Source organism: Thecamonas trahens (assembly GCF_000142905.1).
Source record: "Thecamonas trahens ATCC 50062 unplaced genomic scaffold supercont1.7, whole genome shotgun sequence".
NCBI classification, from domain to species: domain Eukaryota; order Apusomonadida; family Apusomonadidae; genus Thecamonas; species Thecamonas trahens.
Window position 1 is genome coordinate 34,015 of NW_013657673.1, and position 15,334 is coordinate 49,348.

The 15,334-nt window shown below is 63.1% G+C and overlaps 9 protein-coding genes and 1 non-coding gene across 10 annotated transcripts in view; 6 read left to right on the top strand and 4 right to left on the bottom strand.

Annotated features, from left to right (window-relative positions):
• Positions 1–630, top strand: part of AMSG_01735 (NHP2-like protein 1) — a 1,959-nt gene extending 1,329 nt beyond the window's left edge. Inside the window, exon 3 of the mRNA XM_013905797.1 lies at positions 332–630. Coding sequence (XP_013761251.1) covers positions 332–594 — 263 coding nt within the window. The 3' untranslated portion in view covers positions 595–630. The remainder of the gene's footprint in view (positions 1–331) is intronic.
• Positions 631–854: 224 nt separating this feature from the next.
• Positions 855–1,947, top strand: AMSG_01736 (cmp-sialic acid transporter; the record flags this gene model as incomplete). Its single annotated transcript, XM_013905798.1, has 3 exons — positions 855–929; positions 1,034–1,577; positions 1,604–1,947. 3 exons carry the CDS (start codon positions 855–857, stop codon positions 1,945–1,947), a joined length of 963 nt encoding a protein of 320 aa, XP_013761252.1.
• Positions 1,948–2,608: 661 nt separating this feature from the next.
• Positions 2,609–6,838, top strand: AMSG_01737 (uncharacterized protein; the record flags this gene model as incomplete). Its single annotated transcript, XM_013905799.1, has 4 exons — positions 2,609–3,610; positions 3,640–3,867; positions 3,933–4,479; positions 4,503–6,838. 4 exons carry the CDS (start codon positions 2,609–2,611, stop codon positions 6,419–6,421), a joined length of 3,696 nt encoding a protein of 1,231 aa, XP_013761253.1. The 3' UTR covers positions 6,422–6,838.
• On the bottom strand, positions 6,440–6,971 carry AMSG_01738 (uncharacterized protein). Its single transcript, XM_013905800.1, has one exon. The coding sequence runs from the start codon at positions 6,936–6,938 to the stop codon at positions 6,477–6,479; it is 462 nt and encodes a 153-aa protein (XP_013761254.1). The 5' UTR covers positions 6,939–6,971; the 3' UTR covers positions 6,440–6,476.
• Positions 6,972–7,758: 787 nt separating this feature from the next.
• Positions 7,759–10,425, top strand: AMSG_01739 (uncharacterized protein). Its single transcript, XM_013905801.1, has one exon. It carries the CDS (start codon positions 7,792–7,794, stop codon positions 10,366–10,368), a length of 2,577 nt encoding a protein of 858 aa, XP_013761255.1. The 5' UTR covers positions 7,759–7,791; the 3' UTR covers positions 10,369–10,425.
• Positions 10,426–10,439: 14 nt separating this feature from the next.
• On the top strand, positions 10,440–10,555 carry AMSG_20089. Its single transcript, XR_001290163.1, has one exon. It is a non-coding gene; the product is annotated as a 5S ribosomal RNA (ribosomal RNA).
• A 274-nt stretch (positions 10,556–10,829) lies between these two features.
• AMSG_01740 (uncharacterized protein) lies at positions 10,830–11,620 on the top strand. The gene has a single exon (XM_013905802.1). The coding sequence runs from the start codon at positions 11,151–11,153 to the stop codon at positions 11,559–11,561; it is 411 nt and encodes a 136-aa protein (XP_013761256.1). The 5' UTR covers positions 10,830–11,150; the 3' UTR covers positions 11,562–11,620.
• Positions 11,571–12,758, bottom strand: AMSG_01741 (uncharacterized protein; the record flags this gene model as incomplete). The annotated part of the gene is made up of 1 exon (XM_013905803.1): positions 11,571–12,758. The coding sequence occupies one exon, from the start codon at positions 12,756–12,758 to the stop codon at positions 11,571–11,573; it is 1,188 nt and encodes a 395-aa protein (XP_013761257.1).
• A 117-nt stretch (positions 12,759–12,875) lies between these two features.
• On the bottom strand, positions 12,876–13,841 carry AMSG_01742 (60S ribosomal protein L17; the record flags this gene model as incomplete). Its single annotated transcript, XM_013905804.1, has 2 exons — positions 13,788–13,841; positions 12,876–13,342 (listed from the first exon to the last, which is right to left on the bottom strand). The coding sequence occupies exons 1-2, from the start codon at positions 13,825–13,827 to the stop codon at positions 12,876–12,878; spliced, it is 507 nt and encodes a 168-aa protein (XP_013761258.1). The 5' UTR covers positions 13,828–13,841.
• A 254-nt stretch (positions 13,842–14,095) lies between these two features.
• The window catches only part of AMSG_01743 (uncharacterized protein), a 1,490-nt gene continuing 251 nt past the window's right edge, over positions 14,096–15,334 (bottom strand). The window contains exon 2 of the mRNA XM_013905805.1: positions 14,096–14,876. Within this exon, the coding sequence (XP_013761259.1) occupies positions 14,257–14,876 (620 nt within the window). The 3' untranslated portion in view covers positions 14,096–14,256. The remainder of the gene's footprint in view (positions 14,877–15,334) is intronic.

Consider the following 15,334-nt stretch of genomic DNA (forward strand, 5'->3'; position numbering starts at 1 on the left):
ATACTTGGTTGCCTCCCTGGACTGTGTCCCCGGCAAACAAAGCCTGTCATTTCTCGTAGGACCACTCTGCTTGGCTCATTCCGGCAGTCACAAAATTTTAATGCCATTCCCACCACCCACCCCCCCCCCCCTCCCCCACCACCACCATGACCACCCCCACCACCCTCACCCCGATCACATGCATTCCTCCGCTTCCATTTTATATCATTGCCCATGGCTGAATCATGGCTCATCTCGGACTCGTGGCCTTTGTTCCCTCCCCTCCCCTTTGGTTTATCGCCTTGCCCCTTCGCCGCACGGTACTCACCCCCCCCTTCTCCTCCTGCTACAGCGACCAAGACGCTCAACCGTGGTATTGCCGAGCTTGTGGTGATGGCTGCCGACACCGAGCCGATCGAGATCCTTATGCACATTCCGCTCCTGTGCGAGGACAAGAACGTGCCGTACGTCTTTGTGGAGTCGCAGGCTGCGCTTGGCCGTGCCTGCGGTGTCTCCCGCCCGGTCATTGCTGCCTCCATCACCGTCTCGGACGGCTCGCAGCTCCAGACCCCGCTCAACAACCTCAAGGACGCCATCGAGCGCCTCCTCATCTAATCGGCCCTCGCCCTCTCTTAAACTCCCGAACATCCATTCCCCCCCCCTCCCTTCCTCTCCTCCTCCCCCCCGTTCTCCCTTCTGCTTGCCTCTCGCCACGTGCCACGTCCCGCCGACAACTCGCCGCCCGTACCCAAACCAACACCGTCTCCCTAACTCGGCACCACTCGACTAGGTGCGGGGACGGAGCGAGCAGCAGCAGCCATGGCGTCCTTCTCGGTCTCGACACGCCGCTCAAGCTTGTTATCTTTCTTGCGTACATGTCGTTGTGGACAGGCCTCCGTATCATCATCTTTGCCTCGCAGCAAGGCAGCCAGTACAACACAGCCGCGGTGGTACGTCCTCGCTCCCCCCCCTTCCCTCGCCTTGCCCTCGCTTCACCCTCCTCTGTACTCACATACCTTTATATATACATATATATGCACAAACACACATGTAGGTGCTCTGCATCGAGACTGTCAAGCTCCTGCTCGCAGCGCAGATGTTTGTGTCAAGGGATGGGACGTTCAGCGAGCTGCTCGCCCAGCTGAGCAAGCATCGGGCTCTCCTGGCAAAGTACTTTGTGCCAGCCTTCCTCTACTGCATCTACAACAATCTTACCTTTACCGTCTTGTCGGTTGTCAATCCGTCGACTTACGCCATTCTGCAGCAGCTTAGGCTGGTGGTCACGGGATTGCTCTACGAGCGGTGCCTCTCCAGGCGGCTCTCACGGATGCAGTGGATCGCCATTGTCCTTCTCACCATCGGCTGTATGGTCAAGGAGGCCGACCAGTTCTCAACCAGCAGTAGTGTCTCGACGCGGACCACGCCTGTGACTATGTATCTGTTTATCCTGCTGCAGATCGCATGCGCTGTCGCTGCAGGCGTCTACAACGAGGTCCTGCTCAAGGAAGAGACCGGGACAAGCATCAATTTGCAGAACGTGTGCATGTATCTCAACTCGATCGTGTGCAACGTTTTGTTTATGGCCCTCGGCTTTGGCCGTTACTCCCTCGCCGAGGCCCTCGAGCCCGCAACATCCGCCCGCTCTTCTCCTTCTCGGTCTTCCCCATCATCCTCACCTACGCCTCCATCGGCATTGTCACCTCGATCTTCCTCAAGCACCTCAACTCGGTCCTCAAGACCATCGCCTCAGCCCTTGAGCTCTACGCCACCGCTGCCACCGCCCTCCTCCTCTTCGGCACTCCCATCGATGGCTTTACGGTCATCTCGCTCATTCTCGTCTCAGGCGGCGTCTACATCTACTCGGCTTTCCCCCCGGATCCTAGCCCGCCTACACTCTCGCAGCCTGCCCGAAACGACGACGATGCCGACGCCGTCCTCACGGCCGGCAAGGGCGAGGTCTCGGTCTGACTTGAACCTCTCCCCTCCCCTCCCCCTCTTCATTGCCACTACATCTCGTCAACCCAGGCCCACCAGGCCCACCAGGCCCACTAGGCCCCCCATCCCTCCCTCTACCGCCCATGCTCACCAACTAGATCTTCAAAGCAATCATATCCCACATTCCAAATCCCTCCTCCCCGCCCATTCTGCTCGCCGACCTGCCGTTGCCTGTCACCCGCTCTCCCCGCCCGCCTCCCACGCAAGCGCCCCCTCCCTCTCCCTGCACTCGCGAACACTGCACTTGCTCTAGAGAGACAAGAAGGCAAGGCGGGCAGCCATGGGTAGCTACTTTCGGCCGTTGTCACCTACCCGCTTCTCCACACGTCCAAGATACTCACTGGCGCCTTATGTGTCGCCAGAGCCGGCGCTCCTGGCCGACCTCCCGCGACTTGGTTCGCCGCCACCCGCACATGGCTCGTCCTCGTCCCCAAACCACGACCCTTTTCGGGCAACGGCTCGTCAATCGTCACCCATTGCCTTGTACCACCACCGACAGGGACAATGGTCGGATCGCCCGCTCTCAGAGTTCTCCCCGCCGCGTCACCGCCATCATACTCGTGATCACCGCCATCGCTCTCCCCTCCCGCCGCATGCATCGTTGTTGGCGAGACCCAAGGAGACCCTCTCCGGCATGCGCCACATCGAGCAGGTGAGGTTGGCCCGTGAGCGCGAGGAGGCCCACCCGCCACCAGCCCGCCCGCGCAGCGTCAACTCGCCGCTCTTTGAGCTGGCGGATCGCAGCTCTCCGCCCGGCACCCGCTCGACGACAACGCCAACCGGCGGTGTTGCTGCGTCCGGCGTCGCGGGCCCGAGCGGAAGCCGCGGAAGCATAGCCGGGGCCAAGGCTGCCGAGCGGAGGCGGCGGCGGTCGCGCAGCTCGGCTCGGCGCGACTCGGCGCAGTCGGCGCGGTCGGCGCGGTCGGCGCGGTCGACACGGTCGTCGCTCCCGTCGACCGTCATCGAGCTCGACGAGGTGTCTGCCAGTTTTGGCGACGGATCGAGTTCCGAGGCTAGTGCTCAAGGCGAGTCGACCAGCTTGGCGCAGAGCGGCAAGCCGCGGTCGATCGCCTCTCTCCGCGCCCGGGAGGACTCGGCAGTTCTGGACGACTCGTGGTACGATCCACCGACGGTCAATCGGAGGCTTATGAGTCTCAAGCTGAGCCAAGAGCCGCGGCGCGACTCGATGTTTCTCGGCTCGACCGAGTTTGCGACGACGTCGTCGCCCGATGTTCGCTCCTCCAACGCAGACCTCAACATTCATCCACCGCGGCGGTACGCGTCGACGCTCTCAATTGGAGGGCACGGATTTGCGGCGACGGTCGCGCCCTCGGGCTCGCACATGTCGAAGAGCGGGTCGAGCTCGGAGCTCGGCTCGCTGCCGTTTGCGTCGGTTCCAGTCAACTCGGTGGTGTCGGGCGAGGACCAGTCACTTGTCGACCCATCGGGCCATCCAGTGGTGCTCAAGTCCGCGCTGCGGGCACGGGTCGACGGCGCGCTGGACTCCGTTGCCTACCTGGTAGTGGTCTCCATCGTCACACTCTATGTGCTCTACATCGACGACGCAATTGTGGTTGCTGGCCGAGAGCACACCGACGACACCAAGCGGATCATCTTTGCCTTTCTTGTCCTCAAAGTTCTTGCCGCCTTTTCTTCCTCGGCGAGTTCATCGTCTTCAACTGGGCACGCCGCGAGACGTACCCGTTCTCGTTCTTCTTTTGGCTCGACATACTTGCGCTTGTCTCGTTTGTGCCGGACTTGCTCGAGCTCTTTGCTGGCATCACCTCGCTCGGCCTTGCCGGCTCGCTGGCAGTCTCGCGAGCCGGGCGGGCGGCGCAGGCGTCGTCGCGGGCGGTCCGCGCGTCGAAGCTCGCCAAAGCGCCTCTGGGCACGGTCGAGAACCAGATCGACGAGTTCAACCGCATGTCTGGCCTCGCCCGTCGGCCGTCGGCTCGCAGCTCATCCAGGTGACAACTAACAAGGTTACCGTCCTCGTCCTCCTTGTCTACTTTGCCTCTCTTCTCCTCCAGGTTGAGGCGCCACTCGAGGACCACGTCAAGGCCAACATCGAGGCGGTGGAGGCGACGATGCTCGCAGGCAGCAGCGGTGCTGCGCTCGTGGAGTCGACCCTCATTCCCGCGCTCAGCGCAGGCTACGGTTCGACAAATGTGGAGCTGCTGCACATGTGGTCGCTTGGTACACGGCTGGCCGGCTCGCAAGCTGCGGTCGACATGCTCAACCCGGTGTACGTGGTCAAGGTTGTGTCGTCGTCGAGGAACTCGGGCGCCGAGTACTCGGTCCGGCACACTGTCCGCCTCAACGCCGGCCTCAACATTGTGCTCATCACGATCCTGCTTGCTGCGCTCATTCTCGGCTCGTACCTCATATCCAAGGATGCGGACCGATTGATCAAGGTTGCCATTCACAAGATTACCCGCGCGCTCATGGCTGTCTTTGACAACATCTCGCGCAAGGCTGTCGAGCCGGTTCCCACCGTGTCGGGCGGTGGGTTGGCGTCGGTGTCGGAGAAAAGGCTTCCGGTAGCGGCGAGAACTCTGAAGCCACTGTCCTGCTCAACATGCTCAACACCATTGGTGAGCGGGCCGGCTCAGACGCGGCGCTCGTCCGCAGGCTTCGGCAGCAGCGCGAAGAGTACCTGGTAGCTGCCAAGCGGATGGAGATGGAGCTCCGGCAGTGGCGGCGGACCAAGCCGACCGCTCACATCGGGCGAGTCCCTCTGTTCTCGCGCGAGACCGAAGGCTCGGACCCGCTCTCCAGCGAGTGGATTGTCTTTGCCGACGAGTCGACCGAGCTGTCGGGCGCAGCTATCAACGCGGCGCTCGACGCTGTTGTTTCTGCGCTCGGCGAAGTCCCGCAGAGCGAGGCGCTGGCCAAGGTCGTGCTCTCGGGCTCGGTGCCGGGCCTTGTCGGCTGGCTCGTCTCGGACCTCCAGCCGCTACCGTTTGTTCCCCCAGGCGAGGTCCTCGACTACACATACGTACTCATGGTCAACTACCGGTCGTTCATGGACCCGGCAGCGCTGCTGGAAGACCTCATCATGGCATACTGCCGCGCACCACCCAAGGTCACCGCATCGCAGCACAGGCTGATCGAAGAAGGCATCACGCCCGAGGAGATGCGGCTGGTCCGCGAAATGTTTGCAAGGTTTGATGCCGACGGCAACGGCACGCTCTCGCGCGACGAGATGGCCATGGTTCTCTCCGAGCTCGATCGTGGGTGCACGCCCGAGGATGTCGAGACGCTGATGACCGAGCTCGACGAGGACCAGTCGGGCGAAATCGACTTTGACGAGTTTTTCAATGGCCTCACCAGCCTCATCTCCAGCCGCGAGGCGGCGCTCGAGGCGTGGAAGACTGACGTGCTGGAGCCACTCCGCCGCAGGGTTGCCCTCGTCCTCGAGTACTGGATCACCCAGTTTACCTCGGACTTTGTCACCTCGCCCGACTTGCTCGCGCTGGCCGAGACCTTCCTCGGCCTGTTCATGCCCGAGACCGGCATGGAGGCCGAGGGCGACGCGCTGCTGAACCTGCTTGATTCGGTGCTGTCGCGGGCGGCGAGCGCAAACGCAGCGCACGTCGGTGTCCGCCTCGACACCGGCCTTCCGCCCCTGCCGCGGATGTCAGGCGGCGCGGCCGACGCACTGTTGGCGGCCGACCCGGTGGAGATTGCGCGCCAGCTGACGCTGGTCGACGCCCGGCTGTACGGGGCCATCCAGCGGACCGAGCTCGTCGACGGCGCGCACATGTCCGAGAACAAGAACGTGCGCGCACCCAACGTGTCGGCGCTTGTCGCTCAGCACAATGCAGTCTCGCGGTGGGTCGAGGCATCGATCCTTGCACCAACCAAGATCAAGGAGCGGGTGGCGGTCATCAAGCTCTTTGTCCACACCATGGTCGCTTGCTCGCAGCTCTCCAACTTTAATGGCGTCATGGCCATCTACGCCGCGCTCCAGGGCACCGCCATCGATCGGCTGCGCAAAACATGGGCCAAGGTTCCCAAGGACGTCATGTCCGAGCTCGAGGCCGTCGGCGCCCTCATGAGCTACGAGAAGAACTTCAAGGCGTACCGCAGCCATGTTGCGGAGCTCACCGGGCCCTCAGTCCCATACCTCGGCATTTACTTCAAGGACCTCATCGGAGTCGACGAGGGCAACGAGAAGCGGACCGCGAACGGGTTCATCAACATGGAAAAGTGCTACCTCACCGCCTTTACCATCTCGGAGCTCCTTCGCTGGCAGCCCGAGACCTCAGCGTATACCTTTGTCGGCATCGATGAGGTCCAGGCGCTCTGGCGCGAGTTCTTTGAGCCCGCCGACCTCCGCCTCCCGCTCGGCTTTGATGTCGAGCCCGGATGGGTGCCGTCGCCGCCGACTGAAGATGATCTATTCAAGCTCTCGCTCGAGCGCGAGCCGCGGGTTAAGCGGTGATGCGCATGTTGCAAGAACGGCGACACAGCTGGCTTTACTGCGGCGGCAAAAGTAACTACTCCATCATCTCAATCTGCATCGGCTCCTCTTCGTCCTTGCCCTTGCCACCGTCAGTCGGCTCGGGCTTGGGAATGACGAGCTTGATCGAGTTGTCGGGCGCACGAGTGGCGGTCACCGTCTCGGGGTTGACTCCGGTCGGAAGAGGGAACGAGCGCGAGAACGACGAGAACGATGACTGCGAGCAGGTGAAGCCGTCGACCTCCTTGGTCGACGAGTGTTCGTCCGAGCCCGAAATCGTCACGTTGCCGTCCTTGATCGAGAGCTTGACCTTGTCACGCGGAACAGGCAGATGCGCCACAACCTCGTATGCTGTATCCTTCTCGCTTACATTAAACGAGAGCCGCGAGTGCGGCGTCGACGTCGTCACCGCACGCGAGTGCGGCGACCGCACAGAGCCGACGTGTTCAAAGACCGGCCAGTCGTCCCAGAGCCACGAGCGGAACGGAGAGAGCATCATCTTTGTTGTCTTTGTAAATGTTGTCTTTGTCAGTGTACGCGATTGACTGGGTGACTCCCCTGGCCGTTGCTCGTGCCGGTTTTATTCTGGTCTGTGGGAGCGTGCCCGACGAATTTCGTGAAGCTGGGAACGCTTCGCTGGTGCCCAACGTTATCCGCGACAACATTCTGCGCTCAAATGTCTCAGAAAGCTCGGGCAGGGATGCGGAAAAGCGCTGCTGGAGAAGGGCAGTCTGCTTGCATTGCAGTGAAGGAGCAGAAAGCCACTCAGAAGGAGGCCTATGTGTGTGGGGATGGGTGGCTAGTCCTGCGCGAGGCAGTAAAGCTGAAAAAGTGATGTACCGAACAGAAAGCAGTTGCGGGGAAGTCCTTGCAAATCTCGTAGAGACATGGCTATTCCAGCCGCAGGCCTAGTTTCTAAGTCAATACGATGTATCGTGATACTGCAGGTGCGGTAGCGGGTGTATTGAGCGTGCGCGTGTTGGTAGGTGGGACTGTGGACGTGGCTAGGGCGGGTGTGACCCTTCACTTTTTTCTCCCTCTCCGTCTCGACCCCCCCCCCCCCCCCCCCCCCCCCCCCCCCCCCTCTCTCTCACAACCAGCAATCCAGCCACGATCAAGCGTAATCGCTGCACATTGCAGCTTTGAGCAGCATTGTGACAACCAGATGTGAATTTGCATGACTTCCGCAAGGTCCAGGCAATTGATCATCGGCCGGCAAGTCGAGGGGACAAGACGAGCGGTTTTGGCGGTCAAGTCGGTCAGCCGGCATTCAGCCAGCCGCCAGACCAGTGAGAGGGGGAGGGGAGCGGGACAAGGTCACATTCAACTCGGAGCAGTCGGCGTGCGGAGGTATGGAGGGGCATGGTGTGCTGCAGGAGCTATATGCGGTGTCTGGGGACATGGACGCCGAGGTCAAGCTGCTTGACCGCGTCACAACCTGGCTGTTCTCAGAGTCGGCAGCAGCAGAGAGCAATCAGGGGAGCGTGGCGAGGATGGACGGTGACGACTGGCTTGCGCTGCTGCGGTATGCCTTTGAGCGAAGATACGGATGGTCCGAGTGGCACTCGCCACCGCAAGCTGATGAGGCTGGCCAAGGAGCTGAGCGCGCCGCCGGCTCTGGCTCTGGCTCTGACTCTGGCTCTAGCTTGGGTGACGGACCGGCTACGCCGTGCAAACAGAAGGGTGTGAGCCAAGTCGATCTGAGCACTGAGCCGTCACCGCCGCGGCTGCCGCCGATGGGATCGTCGGCCTCGCTGCTCGCCGAGTCGTCGCGGGGGATGAGCCATGTCAACAGCGCCATCAACGAGTTGCTGCTCAAGCTCAAGGCGCACCAGGAGTGGCCGGAGGCCGTACACCATGCGCTGGCACAGGTGCGGCTGCTCACGACCAAGCATGCAGTTCGCAAGTCGGCGCTGATGTTTGAAATTGACCACGGGCTGGCGCACGGGACCGAGGTGCGGGACCTTGTTGTGGCCGGCCTCTTTGACGTGTGGTCGGCGATTCGCAAGGCTGCGGCAAGCCGCGTTCCACAGCTGATGGCGGCGAGACCGGAGGCGACCGAAGCGCTGGTGGATGAACTTGTGGCGGCGGTGACCGAGTGCAGCGAGGTGCCATGGCAGACACGACACGGCGCAGTGCTGGGACTGACGGCTGTGGCGTGTCGCGGGTACGAGCTGGTGCCGCCACTGGCGTCGCGCGCACAGGTTGTTGTCGACGGCCTGCTGCGGCTGATGGCGTCGGCGCAAGCCGCGGTGCGAACCGCAGCAGTGGGCGCGCTTGCTGCGGTGGCGGCGCGGTCACCAGTGTCAGTCACTGTCGAGCTGCTGCAGGGCAGCATGGCAACAAGTGGCGAGACGCTTGCGGCGGCAGTACTTGCGGCGGCGAACGCACCGCTGGACGTGGTGCTGGCGCAGTGGGAGGCGCGTGTGGAGGCGGGGGTTGCGCTGCTGGGCTCGGCGGCGTCGACGGTGCGACAAGACGCGGCACGGCTGGCGGCACTGGTGGCGCAGCGGTGTCGCGCGGTTGGTGCGATGGAGTCGCTTGAGCGCGTGGTGTCGGCCGTGGTGGCTGGCGCCGAGGCCCGCAAAGCCGGCGAGTGGCAGGTCTGCGAAGGTGCGCTGTTTGCGCTCGAGCACGTGCTGGAGAATGTGCTGGCACAAGACGCACGCGGGCGTGGTGAGGCCGGTCCTGAACCGTCCGCCACCGCGGATCCGCTAATCATGGAACTCGCAGGTCCGGCAGGCGCAGGTGTGGCCATCTACGCTCAGGGCGTGGAGCTGTGGTGCGCGCCCGGGGTGAGCGCACCAAGCCGGCTCTCACCAGAGCTGCTGGCCCGGGTGCTGGCTCTGGTTGTGGCGGCGCAAGGCGCAGAGGTGTGGGAGCTGACCAGGATGAGCGCGCGGGTGCTTCCACTGGCTGCGCGAGTCCTGCTGGCGCACGCACCGCACGAGCTGGAAGCGAGCTGGCAGGCGCATCTGCCGGGGCTGGAGGCGCCGGACGCAGCGCCAACCGACGATGCACTCGTTGCGCTGCACACGCTTGCTATTGCGCTGGATGACCGCGACTATGTTTTGAGAGCAGAGCATGTTCTTAGCTCGGCTGTGGCGCCGGCACTGGCCATGGTGCTCTCGGCGCCGTTCCGGCTCTCGTCGGTGCCCGCGGTCGAAGTTGTGGTCCGCGCCGCAGTGGCGCAGAGCGGCGGACTGGACGATGCTGATCTCGCCGAGGTTGCCGGCAAGCTCCGCAAGCTGACGTGCATTGCGCACAAGATCCTCAAGCGCAAGATGGCCAAGATGGCGGCGCTGGCCGGCGCGGCAACAAAGGTGGTGATGGAGAAGAGGAGCGCGTCGAATGCCAAGGCGGCAGCGCTGCAGGACGAGGTTCTCAAGGCCATTGCGCCACTCGCCGAGGACCTGGCGGCGGTGCTTGGACCACTTGCTGCTGCAAAGTGGATCCACTACTTTGCGTCGCTGGCGTATGTGGTGGGCGCCGAGGCGGTGCGTGAGCCGCTCCTCCTTGCTGTCGCCGCGGTGGTTCGGCGGACGGCCAAGCGCGAGCTCGAACTGGCGCCTGAAGCGCTTGCGGCCGCAGTCTGCTGGATGGCGCCGCTGCTCCGTGATCCGGTGCTCGACGACGATGGGCTGAGTCTTGCAGTCGACATTGTTCGCAGCGGCGTATCCCACCTTGTGGCCTGCGGCTACAACGAGGTCGCCCACGTCGTCGACGTCGTCCACATCGCTCTCGCGGCGCGGATCGACAGTGTGGAGGCGCTGGGCGTCTCGGTCGAGAACGAGCTCTTGGCGCTGCTCGCTGTCGATGAGAGCGAGAGCTTTGCAGCAGGCAGCGGCGTTCCCGCAACCGAGGCCGTCGACACCGAGCTTGACTCGGTCACTGAGCTGCTGGAATGGCTGACACGCCGGAGTGAATGAAACCCATTTGAAAGGGGACAATTTGGAGGTCGAACCAATAAAATGCTCAGCCAAGCGTTTTATACTTGAATGCGTTCATCCTATGCTGAAAATACCCGATCCCGTCTCGCTCTCGGAAGTCAAGCAGCATGAGGCTTGGTTAGTACTGTGGTGGGGGACCACACGGGAATACCGAGTAACGCATTCTTTCTTCTTTTTGCCCAACTACACACCCTCCCTACATACATCCACCCACCCCTAACCCCACCATCGTTAGTGCCCATCATCGCGCATCATCTTGCCGGCCACCTCCCTCCTGCCTATGTTCTCTCACCCATCCAAAGTTTGACATCGGCATGTGCGCAGCCAGGTTGTGGGCCAACTCATCATCGAGTCGAGCATTCCTTCCACGCCGTACTGCCGGCGCCGGCCAGCAGCAGGATCAGCTCGAGCTTCTTTTGCCGTCGCCGCGAGCCACCTGACGACGACAAGCCTTCTCACCGGCAGGTCTTTGGCGGGGGACAGGTGAGAGGCAGACAGTGACATGTTCTTCAGCCCGGGCTTCTCACCCGTGGGCAGCAGCAACCGGCAATACGGATACCCAACGGGGGGCAGGAAGGCCCACCGACATGGCTCCATGTTCTCATCTCGGCCCTGCTCTACGTCCTTCTCACGGCCTTGGCCGTAGCCATGCTCGCGCCGGCTGTCGGCAGCGGATGTGTGGCGGAGAAGTCGGCGAGTGAGCCATCGCTGGCGGTGCTGGGCACGATGAGCGGCGAGGGCGAGTGCTGGGAGGTGATGTGATGCAGGTGTACCAGACAGGCATGGTGATGGCGATCGCCTGTGGTCTCGTCACTGCTCTACACCATCTCGACGAGCCAGGACTGGGAGGCATGTATGGCGGGGCGACGGTGGTCCTTGGCGGCCTCTTTCATACCCTCGTCACTGGCTCGGATGTGTGGCGGAAGGCGCTCCACGGGCTGCCGCTCATGCGGGCGGCCGAGCTGCGCCTCTTTGGTGTTGTCCATCACTTTGCGCTCCTCATCACCGTCGGTACCATCGGCGTGCTCGTCGGCAACAAAATGGCGTCGGGGAGCTGGCTTGGCCCGGCCATGGACGTCGGGTCGGGACGCCCGCGTCGGACAAGCTACCTTGACGCCGTCACCGGCATGGAGACCTACGGTGAGGCCAGCCTCTGGGCCGACGACTGGTGATGGATGCACTCATTGCAGCACCCGCTCTGCGCGATCAATAAAGTACCGCGGCTCACGGATGACGGCCACCGGGTCGACATGGACGAGATGGCCTGCGGCAGCGAGCCGGGCGTAGTCGGCTGCCGAGGCGTGGTGGCCGGCGGCCTTGCCGCCCTCGCAGCCATCGTCGTCGACAAAGCGCACGTCGACGATGCTGCGCTCGTCGCGCGGCCGCAGATTGTCGTCAAAGAAGATCTCAGCAGGCGCCTGCCCGCGCTCGCCGTCCAGTGCAAAGAGCTTGCCGGCATGCGCAGCCTCGCCGGCGCGTGACCACGCCGCAAACTCGTCGCGGACAAACATGACTCGCGCCGCTCCAGGCGCAACAAGATGGGAGAGGAGCTCCCGCCGGACACCGCACACGTCCTGCGCCGCCACCCGGCCATCGTCCATGACCATTGTCACCGCGTCGGTGCCCGATCGGACAAGTTCGGCGGCGCGGGTAGTCGCCGCCGCCGGATGGAGGCCACGCCAGACGGCTGCCATCACGGGCTTGCCAGCAGCCTCGGCCGCAGCCACTCCGGCGTCGACAGCGCGAGCTAACGCTGCACGGACAGCATCGAGCTCAGAGCCAAAGGTGCGAAAGACGAGGCCGAACGAGGCGAGGCCGCCGGAGGCGACGGCAGTGACCGCGGCGTCGAGCAGAGCCACGGCTGCATCAACCACAAACGGGTCGCGGCTCCGACTCAGCGCGTCACGAAGCTCCTGCGCCTGTGCCCACGCCTCACGCTCATACGTCGAGCTTGTGGGCCGCCCGTAGTGGCAGGTCAACGCCTTGCGCTCGCCCCGGATCGCCGCAACCGTGTCGGCGTCAACCGGCGGCGGCGGCAACGGCAGAGCCACCGTATCGACAAAGGTCTTGTACGAGCTGATCTGCGCCGCCCTTGCCCGATCGCCTGTCACCAAGACCGACGTCGGCAGCGGGAGCCGCGTCCATGACACCGGCGGCGAGGTTGGTGAGCCATGCCGGTCCGAGGGTGATACCGGCGTTGGAGGAGGACGCGGGCAGAATCCCATTGCCTGCTCGGCCGTCAGCTCGCAGCAGACATCGAGCTGCGACTTGCCGCCGGCTTGATCAACCATGGCGATGGTCTTGTTAATGTCGAGGTGGACGACGAGCGATCTGCTCGCCGCTGCCGCCGGGAGCCTGAAGGCAAGCATACGACGATAGCGAGTGAGGTGTGACGTAGTAGCCCGGGAAAAGCAGGAGGGGGGGGGGGGGGGGGAAGCTACCTCCAAGAACAACACTATGTCACCCTATGTTGATGCCTTCTTCATTCACTTGCGGGCGAGGGCCGAGGACGACGGCTTGGGCACGACGGCGTGGCCCTCCGAGAGGTGAACCTCGACGTGGCACGGCGAGCACATGTAGGCGTTGATGCGGCCGTGGGCGCGGAAGGTGCGGCGGCGGGTCTTGGGCGCCTGCTGGACGGCAATGCGCTTGACAAACAGCTTCTCAGTGTCGAGCTCCTTAAGCTCAGCCGAGGCCTGGGCGTTCTGGAGGAGGCCGAGGATGACCTTGGCAGACTTCTGCGGCCACCGACCGTTGGTCGCCTTCAGGTTCTTCATCTGCGAGTGCTTGCCCGGGCCACCGGTGAAGCGGCGGAACGGAACGATCTCCTTCTTTGCGATCACGTTCTTGAGGTACGCCACCGCGCGCTCGAGCTTCATGCCGCGGATAGCATGAGCGGTCTCACGGGTGTTCTTGAAGTGGACGCGGAGGCTGCTCCCGCGAGCCTTGCACGCTGTAATTCGCCACACACATCCATGTGAGTCATGCCCTCCTCCTCCTCGTCTGTCATACGCGCCTTGCGCCTTGCCCATCCCTGCCCCACCCGGCGCCCCCCCGTCTGCCAATGCCCACCTCTGATCCGACGAAAAACACCGCCTCGAGAGCAGCCTCCTCAGCCTCCCCCTGCGAGCTTGCTTCAAGCCAGACGGCCTCAAGCCAAAGAGACGCAAGATGCAGACGTGCTTGTGTGTTGGTCACAGTTGCAGGCCCGTGGGTGCGGCGACAGAGCCAGACGTGGGCCGAGCACGGCAGCCTCCGGCACAAATGGGCCATCTCGGGCATCGGAATCATTGCGTCCGACGAGGGCTGTGCGGGTGCGGCATAGGGGCATACCCACTGCCATGGGGTACACACAACAAGGTCCATGCCTCTACGTAGTAGCTACCGGTGGTACGTACACTTCTTCGCGTTTTCCGGCTTGTACGCGTACTTGACCATTGTACAGGGAGAGGAGAGGTTGCCGTCTCGTCAAACAAATCGCTGCCGTCAATTGAGCTCGCGTGTTTCCCGCTCGCTCATCCGAATCTGTTTTTCACTTTTCGCCAATCCGAGCCGACGCAACCGACGCAACCTGCGCGGCACCGACGCAACCCAACCCGTGCGTCGCACGACCCAACAGCCGGCATCCTCCCCTTGTGCTCAACGATGTCACAAACTCCAACGCTTCGACTCCATCCATCACTGGACAGTCTCGACCATCCTCTGATCGACTTGTTTGTTGTTCATTTCTCTCGCCCCGTCTCCCAGGGTCTCATCTTGTGCTCGAGCTCGGTTGCGACCGCATCGTGAAACGGCGCGAGCCGAGTGTGGCGACAGGCTCCACATCTCAAGCTCTTCTGCGCATGCGCTGGACTCAGAGCCAGACAATCAGGCCGACGGTCCGGCCTCGCCCGGCCAGTACCCGCCGTAGGGGCCTGGATACTCGCGGTTGTGAGTCGAGTGCGACGGCGGGAGGCCGCGTAGAGGATAGCCGCGGCGCATGCGCGAGCCGTGGATGCTGTGGAGAACGTCGTTGATGGTAGCCTCGTAGACGGCGTCAAACTCGGCGCGATACGCCGGGTCGCGCTCCAGCCGGTAGTCTGGGTCCCAGTTGTCGCGGTTTGCGTAGTACGGTCTGCGGAAGACGCCGCCGACCGTCCACCCAAACCGGAGCAGCAGCCGGCCCTTGTTCTCCTCCGTTCTGCGTCCGCGCTTGTCGCGGACATCAAACCACTGCTCATCGGGCACGCCGCCGCGCGGAATCAGCCGCTCCGCGATGACTACCCGCCCGAGGTAGTCTTCGCCGACCTTGTCGTCGTCCCACAGATCAACCTCGATCACATCGCCGTGATCATCAGGTTCAAACTCAAGCACTTCATCCCACACCGGGTTGAGCGTCCGCTTCATCACCCTTGTCTTCAGCTCCTGCTTCCGATACCTGACTGCAGCGTACGGATCCGACTTGCCCTTGCCACGATCCCGTTTGGCCAGCCCCTCTGCCTTGATCACTATCTCCCTCCGGTCCCCCCGCCCCCGCCATCTCTCCATCAGTCCCTTTCCGCATCTCCGTTCCCCTCTCTGCCCACCATCCTCCATCATCATGCCCATGCCGATGCCGATGCCGATGCCCTCCCCCCCCCCCCCCCCCTCCCCCTTGCAGCGAGACCAGGCCGGGGCTGGGACCCCAACACCATCTCTTCAACCCCTTCGAGTTTTCGCCCCACGATAGCTCCACACTAAGACCGATATTGCTCATACCCGTCCAGATGTCGTTGGAGAGAGTCATGACGCTCGTTGCTCTAAGGAGAAGGCCGCTGAACGTCCTCGTGGCACTCAATGTACGAGAATGAGTCGGCCGAAGATATGAGAGCTGAAGATACGTCCGAGCGACTCCGCACTTACGATAATCCGACAGCCCGCGGTGTAGAATGAGAAGAACGTGCGTCTAAAACGCGTCGCCGACTAG

Coding starts and splice junctions, on each gene's coding strand:
- AMSG_01738 (XM_013905800.1), bottom strand. CDS start 6,938: ATGATGCTCTCTCCGTTCCGCTCGTGGCTCTGGGACGACTGGCCGGTC.
- AMSG_01739 (XM_013905801.1), top strand. CDS start 7,792: ATGGAGGGGCATGGTGTGCTGCAGGAGCTATATGCGGTGTCTGGGGAC.
- AMSG_01740 (XM_013905802.1), top strand. CDS start 11,151: ATGCAGGTGTACCAGACAGGCATGGTGATGGCGATCGCCTGTGGTCTC.